This window comes from Cibotium barometz, chromosome 10, assembly GCF_041138505.1.
Source record: "Cibotium barometz isolate CiBa-2024 chromosome 10, ASM4113850v1, whole genome shotgun sequence".
NCBI classification, from domain to species: domain Eukaryota; kingdom Viridiplantae; phylum Streptophyta; class Polypodiopsida; order Cyatheales; family Cibotiaceae; genus Cibotium; species Cibotium barometz.
The window spans coordinates 33,748,332-33,759,055 of NC_141055.1; the positions used below are offsets into that span (position 1 = coordinate 33,748,332).

General features: G+C 40.5%; 1 protein-coding gene across 1 annotated transcript; it reads right to left on the minus strand.

The window, feature by feature from the left end:
• Positions 1 to 845: 845 nt before the first annotated feature.
• LOC147634814 (IAA-amino acid hydrolase ILR1-like 3) lies at positions 846 to 8,967 on the minus strand. The gene is made up of 5 exons (XM_086804002.1): positions 8,488 to 8,967; positions 7,255 to 7,380; positions 3,355 to 3,669; positions 1,723 to 1,851; positions 846 to 1,500 (listed from the first exon to the last, which is right to left on the minus strand). The coding sequence occupies exons 1-5, from the start codon at positions 8,926 to 8,928 to the stop codon at positions 1,141 to 1,143; spliced, it is 1,371 nt and encodes a 456-aa protein (XP_086660128.1). The 5' UTR covers positions 8,929 to 8,967; the 3' UTR covers positions 846 to 1,140.
• Between the last annotated feature and the right edge of the window lie 1,757 nt (positions 8,968 to 10,724).

The following is a 10,724-nucleotide window of genomic DNA, read 5'->3' on the forward strand; positions in this document are numbered from 1 at the left end:
TTCTGAGGATATTCTATGTTAGCTTGTGTATTATAAGTCTGACCATCTGTATACTTAAGAGTCTTAATTTGCCTTTATCTCTTATGCTAGATGAAATTTAGTGTTGCTGTGGATACCATATGTTGTTAATAGCGAGCAGATGCAAATAAATACATTAAGCACTCTGGACCACAAAAGCTCATGAGGGTGATTGCAAATAACTGCACAAAAGCTCATGAGGGTGATTGCATGGTCAATAATCCGTGCTAATGCTGGATAGAGGAATCATATCTATATCTCTTAATCTATAGGAAGTGTCGTCCCAACCCAAGCTCCATATGCCCAAGAACCATAAAATAGTGAACTGAGGTGCAAAGGAACTGTGAAGCCTCTAGCTCTCCCCATAATGTAGTCATTGCTATAGGCTGGGTTGAATCTCCACCAACCTTCCTCTAACATGCCATGCCATGCATGCAACTGATAACATATATATCTTATCTGTTAAGAAGGATGTAGTGCAGCACGTCCCCCACATGTGCTAATTTGCGTGGATATCACTCTCTCTATATATATTGCATACAAATTAAGACTCGCTCTGGTTGGGTGCATTATCATAACTTACATATACAATTCTATATGTTATTTTTCAATTATTCCACCGATTTACTTGATGTATGCTTTGTACTTCTAGTTGTTTTATGATTTTCAAAGCTGAATTTCTTTTGTTCATGTAGGGCACCGTTCATTGCCTGCTTTATTGAACATAGAAGTGTATTTGCATTGCCAGTATTTGGTGTGCACGTGTTACATTTTAGCCTGCTAAAATAAATTTGGTAAACATGTAACTACATGTCATTAGAAAATCATTGCAAAATACAGTCCATTTTGATATGCAATTTCCAAGATTTCAATTATAATTTGTCTAAGTACACCAATAAGAAGTCATGGTAGCCTTGGAAATAGTGGTTGTGTGGACAAAGCCACCACTCTTTGAGGATTTAATTAGTAACAGTTGATATGGTAAGATGGCAAGAGGCAAAGGCATACAATGAAGAAGTTGCAAGTGAGCTAAATCACATCTAATCTCATCGAGCACAGACTCGGATGGAAGGGGATGAGAGACATGTATTTAGTATCTTTAGCATGGGAGCAAAGAACTCATTACTGAGTTGACTTCATATACATCTCTGCAATTGCCGCGTTCATTGCGGCCCCTATCGGCAAGGTATCTTCATCTAAATGAAAATGAGGTGAGTGAAACATATGGTTTTCACTAGCATGCTCATTTCCAACTCCCAAAAAGAACATTGCACCAGGTACTTCATCCAAATAAAAAGAAAAATCTTCCCCTCCCATTGTTGGCTCGGCCATCAGCACATTAGTGTTTCCCAGCATCAGACTTCCCACGTTGTGTATGTGTTGATACATCTTATCATCATTGATTAAAGCCGGATAAAAAGTATTACCATCAAAATCCACAAATGCTTGACAGCCAAGAACAGCAGCTTGATTCTCTATGACCTGCAGGACACACACATGTATGTATGTGCATGTGCACGTGCATGATGTATGTGTCTGTGCTTGTGTGCGTGTCCATGTGTATGTGAATGTCTATTATCTCTGGTTAGAGGATACTATGTGTAACGGTGAGAAGAGACTTCCATTAGAGACAAGGTTAAAATTAATAAAATCTAAATATTAAATCATTTAATTAAGAGAAGATCAAAGTTTTGAGAGATCAACCTCTTGTATCCTTTGCTTGAGCTTCTTGCAACCCTCTCGTGAAGTGCTGCGAAATGTACCTTTGATGGTCACTTCCACTGGGATGATATTTAAGGAATCCCCACCCTTTATAGATGTCACGGAAACCACCTGTAGGAATCCCACAATTACATAGCTTGAGGAATGTCTACTGCATAAAACCTTTTGAGCCTTGATGGTCAGACTGTTCAAGGCTATAAAGAATTCTGAAATTTTTATGTTTCTAAAAATAATTCTCAAATTCTGAGTGTTGCAAAACCATAGAAACAATGGAGGCAGATCATAGCCAGCATTCTTCAGTAGTTGTATAGCATTAGGAGAAGAGAGAAAGCAACACACTCCAGACACGGTGGAAGGACAAAGTTTTACATACATGACTCCAGGCACGGTAGGAGGACAAATCGAGATCTTACATGTATGCAAGTATATATGTACGTTAATTATCTACCTATGCATGCATGTATCTTATGTAATGTATGTTATGCTACCTATGCATGTATGTATCTTATGTATGTATGCAAGAATGTATGTTATGCTATGTATGTCCTGTATGTAGGCAGGTATCTCATAACCCACGAACTTGTGACATAGATGACCTGTCACCTATGTGCCCAACAAGATAGGCTTACATAGAGATCTTCCACATTTATTCATTATGAACTCATTCAAACCTTTCATGGACAACAAGGACATCTATGGGACAGCTTGAAAGATGCAGTCATCAAACAAACACCCAAAGCTTTGCACATGCAGTGAGTGACATATGGGACGTAGAAGAGAGAAGCATGGCATGCTCAAAAGCCCGCCCTACTATGAGACAAGCTACGAGTTACAAGGACAATACCAGCTTCTTCATAGAGGGTTTGGTCCCTCTGCCATGCCATTAAGTACAAGGACCAGAAAGACATACTTGCACAAGATCCAGGATTAATGGTACACACATAAAACAACAAAAGACTCATGAGTACAGCTCCAGAGAGAAATTGTGCATAGCATTTCTCTTGCACCGTGATCAGTGGGGCCAACCCTGCGCAGGCCACATAATGCAGGAGGGAAGGAGGGGAGAGGGAAGGAGGGGAGATGGAGCTCAAACAAGGGAAACCTACTCCGAAACCCACTTTGACATTAGCGGCTACGAGGGACCAAAGAGCTGCACCACAGCATCTGTGATAAACGAAGCCCAACACTTGCAGCCAAGATACCCCTATAAGGCTCTAACATCATCATATCAACAAATCATGAGACAATCATTGATGAATGGTTGTATCACAGTAACACGGACATAGATATGGACTATATAGGTAGACAGTTACATAGATAATGTTTCAGTGTGCAATTTCTTGCTCTGCAGTCTCTTTTGAGGGGAGAGCCTTATGAATCGAATTCCCTATGCTAGTATGCTGTAGTCTGCTGCATTCCGCAGCCAATATACTAGCTTTCTCTCTCTCTATGGTATGTGTGGCAGGTGTGCGATATGGTCATGTGTGGGCTATGCTATCGAATTAGACAACGGTAGGACACAAGAGAAGACATGGTGAACAAAAATAGCCATACGAGCACCACAATCAACTACAGCACAAGAAGAGCATCAGAAAGAAAGGTTTAGGCACAAACTTGACTCTCAAGGGGGTTTGTTTCACGTGATACGAGCTGCTGCAGGCTCGCAATAATAAACGATGTTGCCACGATAGGATCTGCAGCGAGGTGAGGAGAGGCAGCATGCCCACCTTTGCCTTTTATCGATGCTTGGAAGAATCCTGTTGCAGCACAAAGTGCACCTGACTTTGAAGAAATGCTCCCAGACGGAACCAATGGATGGACATGCAACCCAAAAATAGCTTCAACATCCTTAAGGGCTCCGTCCTCCATCATACGTAGGGCACCTGCACCCCCTTCTTCTGCCGGTTGAAACAGTAATCTGACTGTGCCCTGCAATAACACCAACAAATCCATAGCATGCTTACACATAAAATTGATCAAGTAGTAGCTGACAATACAAAGCTTTAATGAGAATTAACAAGCATGGGCTCTGCATAACCAAGCTTCAAATGAACTGATGTAAACAGAAACATAATAATACCCTTTGATGATGAGAATGATGCTCTACTTTTAATGATTGTCTTTATGTGAAGCCTGCTAGAATGTGCCCTTTATGTGACGCCTTTATGTGAGAGTGATGCTCTACTTTTAATGATTGTCTTTATGTGAAGCCTGCTAGAATGTGCCCTTTCTTTCCCACTTCTATTAAGTATAAAAGAACAATACGACCACGTCCTTCCTTTACACGCTTGGGACCCACTGGTTGCAAAACCAAGGAGGTTTTGACTAAATATTTATGCTCTCATGGCCTCAACACATTGTGCAATGCGATCATATTTGCCAAGCCCATTAGGCTCTCAAAACCTCCCAATCCATATAAACTGCTGCATGAACCCACTGGTTGCAAACCCAAGGAGGTTTTGACTAAATATTAATGCCCTCATGGCTGCAACACATTGTGCAATGTGATCTCCATATTTGCCAAGCCACTTAGGCTCTCAAAACCTCCCAATCCATATAAACTGCTGCATGACATGGCCTAGAGGCCGCTTTCATGAGCGATGCAATCATGCGCCTTGAGAGAAAGAATGGCTCCCTCCTAATGAGACATAACTTATAAGCAAGACATTCTTGTGCCAACTCTCTAAGCATCTTCGCAACCTTGAACCAATGGAAAGTTCAGATCATTCCCCAAACTTAACAAAAACTAAAAAAGTGTGAGTCTACTCACAAAGCTTCAAATCAACAACTCCTTAATGCATAGCATAGACTATGTGCTGACATCCCCACTCTATAGTCACAGGGAATGGGCATTTTTAGACTCGGGAATGTTGGGGATGGCAGCATCTTTCTGTTCCCATTCCCATCCCATGTCACTCTATAGTCACAGGGAATGGCCATTCTCAATCTTTTCCGTCCCCGTTCCCCGTCCCAATTTCGCGTCCCATGTGACTATGCCCCACTCATGTCATCGGCACTCTAAGAGTAGATGCAGGATCATGCGTGAAGATATGTCATTGAGCTGAGTTTCTAGCACTTCTCTAGAGGTGAAAATCAGACTCAGCCATGATGGCATCCCCACTCATGTCATCGGCACTCGAGAGTAGACGGCAAGTTCACGCATAAAGATACGTCATCGAGTTCAGTTTCTATCACTTCTCTAAAGGTGAAAATCAGATTCAGCCATGATGAAGGCTAGCACTAAAGAGAACACACACACGCATAGCATAGACTGTGCTGACATCCCACTCGCACTCGAGAGTAGATGCAGGTTCATGCATAAAGATATGTCACTGAAGTAGACATTTAAATCATTGAGCTGAGTTTCTATCACTTCTCTAGAGGTGAAAATCAGACTCAGCCATGATGAAGGCTAGCACTAACCTAATGATCAACGGAAGTACATATACTTGTCGGTCCGAGGTTGTGCAAAGACATCATAATTATAATCTAGCCATATTGCCCATATAGCCCAATATCTTGCCCAGCCAAAGGAAAGAGCATATTCCTGCAAACATCCAAAACATTTTCCCAAATGTCACCCAAGGAATCTTATTTGCATATCTGAACATAGACGATTCAAAAAATCCCTTGTGTCAATTCAAGCCCATGGCAAATGATAAGTACTCTCCATTTGATGATGGCATTGCAAACAATTTGGAGCCGCAACTGTGATGCTTGCCAGTTTGGAAAGCAAGCAAGGTTGCCATTTCCTAAAGAAGGCAACATGAGTAGCATTCTCCAAGCGTTCTTGTGAGGCATCTCCATAGAAAAACCTTATGTTTTAAAGGTAATTTGCTTTGCCATATCTTGTAATCTATATGCCCTTACGGCTGTCATTCCATAAAGAGGAAACTACGTAATAACCTGGTCGGCTGTTTTTTAGCAGCCAATTATCCTGTCTTTGCCCAATAGATATATAGGACATATCCCCATGTCCTGCTAGTTGAGCAACAAGTTTCCATACAGGGCAGTAATGGGCTCCCAATTGCCATCATCATTGTGCTTGTGGAAATCACAATAGTCTGCCTTCAATTGGTATGACATCTCCCTCCGTGCAAATTCCTTTTGTACTAAAAAATAAGATTTTTTTGGCTCAACCATAGCCGATGGTGTATCAAATGCTCTGCTCCAATGCACGTTTTCATCTACCAGTGTGTTTCTAGGAGGCATTGGCCTATGTGCCCAATACGAATGTATGAGCACAGACTTCCAATCTTGGAGCAATCTGGAAGAGTAGGGGCAACCTAGGATTTTTCCTCATACTTGACCTACCAAGATATCCCAGTAGGAAAGATTCCAATGCCCAAATGAACCAACCTTGTACCACGTACACATTGCAATCAACATCCGTACCCATCGTTGTCCTTGTTTTACAAAAGTTATTATCATGGTGCTTTTCCGAGCCAGTACATGGTAATGCATATTCAAGATATTCAGCCCACCATGCATTTTAGGGCTACAAACCTGCTCCATTTTCAGTAGACTCAAAGTCTTCTTACCAAAACTAGTTTTCCATAATAATTCCATTGTTGATGACATAAGTTGCATGGGTGCTCACAAAAGTGAAACAAAAGGTTGATTATTGGCACTTGTCTACGTGGCCTTTACATGTCCGGCTATGAATAGTACAATCCATCATAATGGCTTACATATAGTTCTTCTTGTTGTTGTTGATTTGGGACAAAAAATCGATCGACACATTGCTTCTTTGAAAGATATGCTCCAACCCAAAGGGTATCCCAAATGGGCCTAGGGGTAGCATATCTCCTAGCCAGAGTATACTATGCCAATCCGCCTATTTTAGTGGTAGCAACTTCGACTTTCTAAAGTTGATTTTCAGCCCAAACAATTGCAAAATATCCATAATCACTGTCAAATCGCATTAAAGAGAACACAAGTGCACGCACACACTCATGCGCACACGCACGAGTAGCATCTTTACAACTTCAAATGCAATGCTTTATGGACTCCAGAGGGGATCCACTATTGCCACTGATTGAGAGTACTGCACCATGCGCAATGAGCCAAAGGAAAGGGTGGCCTTCCTGGTCACGCCACAACTCCATAATCTCCTCCTAACAAAAAGATATGTCACCAGAAGGCACATGAACATCCTGGGGCTGGAGCAGCAGTCAACCTGCCAGCTGCTGGCCCAACCAACATAGGTACCCAATCAGCTTCAGGAGTCAGCTTTAGATCCAACAATCCCGACTACTAGTCCCCTCTCCTTCACAGCATTTGCAGCTTACAAAATACCTCCAACCTTTTTGAGTAATACAAGGCACTGGGGTAGAGACTGAGCTCATCCACAGCTATCTCCCTGTTCATCGGTTTGCAGTTTGGCATTGTGCCTCTGCTACGGTAATTCCCACACTATCATGGCTATGCCACCACATATAAGCTATCCCTCAAAATGGGTGATTGCAAGTATTGCCTTCCTTTCATAATTGCTACTTAAATTGGGTAACTAACCTGAAGTTTGTCTCGTCTCTCTTGCAGTAGTTTTGCTGCTCCTAAAACCATTGTGACGTGAGCATCATGCCCACATGCATGCATCTTTCCTGGGCGCTTGCTTTTGTGCTCCCAATCAACCAATTCCTGAAACCCAGAGCAAAATAAATGTTGAAAAGGAAAAGAAAACATTATGCTTGGTATGATCTCTCTCTCTCTCTCTCTCTCTCTCTCTCTCTCTCTCTCTCTCTGCTGAATACTCACAAGACAGGACATCCACACATCCTGCTTTGATTTCCCTTTTTCGTTTTCTTGTAGAGAATGTACTTGCATGTTTGGGTCACACGGGCCATATTTGGCCTCAGAAGATGATGATAAATCTATCTAATTATTTATCTACCTCTCTCTCAAAGGAATTGATATGCTTGTGTAGAAATGTACTTACTTGATTGGGTCAAACAAGCCATATGTGGCCTTGGAAGATGATGATAAAATCAATCTATCTATCTATATCTATCTACCTCTCTCTTGAAGGAAAGAAACTAATAAGCTTGGCATAATCTCTCTCTCTCTCTCTTTTGTTGTAGCTCAGAAGGAGTATTTTCCTTTCATAGCTGTTTAGGACTGTTTTAGTCCTTTTTGTCTTACTTTTGATGAGACATTATCAGCTGTGTACTATGTTTTGGTCTCATAGGTCACTTTGGCCTTTCGCAGACGTTAATATATCTTTATTTCTTTCTTTCTCTTTCTCTCAAGGATGTTACTATATCTTTCTCTCTTTCTTTCTTTCTTTCTTTCTTTCTTTCTCTCGCTCACAGACGTTAATATATTCGCCCACGACCACGAGGATCGCGTCCACGACTCCCTCACTATCGGCGGATTCGAGCCATCATTGCCTACCACCAGAGGAGTTTGCCGCGACGATTCAGCGGTTCAGCTTTCAGCTCTTAGCTCTCTTAGGATGTTACTATTTTCATTCTTTCTTTCAGATTTGTTATGATGAGACATCATCATCATCATCAGTTGTACCTTGTTTTGGTCTCATGGGCCATTTCGGCCTTTAGGAGACGTTAATCTCTCTCTCTCTCTCTCTCTCTCTCTCTCTCTCTCTCTCGGCACGCGTACACGAACAATCCAAGTGCTTAGTATATACCACCATGAGGCTTAGCATCCATACCATGTCAAAGCTATACTTACATCTGTAGAATGTCAGAGCGATGTTCATCTCACAAAGAAAGAGAATTGAAGGCTTACATCTATGGGCAGAGCATCCATGTCAGCACGGAGGGCAACAACGGGGGCTTTGCCAGAACCAATGATAGCTACAACCCCTGTGGTTGCCAACGGCCATTCATAAGGAATGCCCAACTTCTGCAACTCCTCTCTGATCAGCTGGCTGGTGTCAAACTCTTCAAATTTGAGCTCTGGGTTCTCATGAATTCGCCTCCTCACGGACTTGAGCCAGGCCACGGTTTCCTCTTCGTGGGCAGCTGAGAGAAGCTCCTTAACAGTGCAGGAAGCTTCGCCATCTAAAGCAGGACACAATTCTGAGGTGAGAGATGATGCTGTTGGAAGGAACACAAGGAAGCAAAGTAAGTAGTACATGATCACGCGCAAAACTAGATCAGGAAGGGTCACAGATGTTATGCAAGGACACAGGAGAGATGAAGGAAGGAAAAGTGAGTTCTCATGCATTAGCGCTCAATGAGAGAGAGAGAGAGAGAGAGAGAACGCTCAATGTGCGTGTGTGAGAGAGAGAGTGTGTGTGCGCGCGCGCGTGTGAGAGGAGAGAGACAGAGAGAGGGGGGGGAGAGTGTACATCAAAGCACGTAGTAAACCACTTTGAATAAATAACATCCTGTAGTGTGACTGACCAAGCCTCAAGTCCATATTTTCATCCAATTAATTATAATTAAAACTCGGAATTTTTTAGGAGGGACAACATTTACCCATTTTAGTTATTATAATCATCGTAGTTTCTTTAATTTAGTGCTAAATCCTTATCACTGTGAAGTATTGTCCTTATTTTGATTGGTTCGAAAAAGTATTTTTTCGATAATGGCTTTTTAGAAGCCCCTGAATTATTGAGAATTTGTGTGTGTGTGTGTGTGTGTATAACTTCATTGCACCTTTACTCTTGAATCTCTCACCTAGTGTTCTAGAAACTATTTTGTCAAACCTTACATCAATCCTTTTCCCTATAGGTTGATAGTTTTCTTTATATTTTTATCAAATTACAACTAAGACTTGAAAATGGTTCTTTCCTCCTCTCACCATTTTGAGAAAGATTTTTCAAAATTTGGATCAATTCTAGGTTAAAGTGCTCTTATCCTCTCTTTCGGCCCGAGTAAGTCCAAGTTTTGTCAAAACTAGTGGGACAGACCCGTGCTTTGCACGTCTTTTGAGACCTCCAAGTTTAAAATCTACCCAAACCTCCGCGGACCACCAAATTCCTTCCACGTGGTAGCTTTGTGAAACTCTTCCTTTTTATATACTATATAGAGAGAGAACTCCACCACTTTTTTATGAGAGTAAAAGATGGCCATGACTTTTTCCACCTTTTGAGGTATTGACTACGTGGATGAGTCCTATAAAAGACTTTGTAAGGTTATATTTTATGACATCCACGATTTTCTAGGTTTTTTTAACAAGAAATGACAATTCATGATAATATACTTCACCTAGGTTTATCATTTTAGTCTTTTAATTTCACATCACATCGGGCTTGTCATGTTTGACTGAAAGAATACAATATAAAAATCAAAACTAATGAGTGATCCAAGTTCCAACCAATGTGTCAACACCTTCCCATTACCAACCAAGACTTTTGTGACATAGCTGATGTTCCATCATGACATGTATGAATCCTCTACCTTTCTCTTTTTTCTACACTAGTGATTACATATTTTGAACTAGTTACCTACAAAGTAAGGGGTTCAAAGGAAGGGGTTTTGGAATCTTGATACACATTCAAAACTTTATTTAAAATAAAGGGGATTCCCACAACTATAGATTTTGTCAATCTTAAAATTTATTGCCTTGAACTTTTGTTATATCATTATAAAGCAAAGTTATTTTAATCAATTTTAAATATCCTAAATTCTAAAAGTATGTATGTATTATTACTATTTATCTTAGCTACTTTGTAATCTATATAGTTAATTAGATTAAGTTGAGGAGTATATGTAATATATATGTAAATTATTGACCTTTCTTTTCAACTTAGTATCTTTTATTTTAGTTTATCTAAATGTTACCATAAATTAATATATCCTTCAAATCATGATTAATTTTTAATACATTTTTTAAGTATTGATTCTATAAATCTAGTTGACATTGCCTAAACTACTAATGATGCTCTACTCTAGTATGTTCATTATTATTAATCAAACTTTATTCTATTATGGTTACTACTACAGTCTATTCTATTACTACGTAGTATGTGTCTATTCTACTATGGATACTTACATTGAAATTATCCATATCCTACA

Coding starts and splice junctions, on each gene's coding strand:
- LOC147634814 (XM_086804002.1), bottom strand. CDS start 8,928: ATGCATGAGAACTCACTTTTCCTTCCTTCATCTCTCCTGTGTCCTTGC. Junction 3,670..7,254: donor AGAGACGAGACAAACTTCAG/GTTAGTTACCCA, acceptor GTGTTATTGCAG/GGCACAGTCAGATTACTGTT. Junction 1,852..3,354: donor CAAACCCCCTTGAGAGTCAA/GTTTGTGCCTAA, acceptor GGATTCCTACAG/GTGGTTTCCGTGACATCTAT.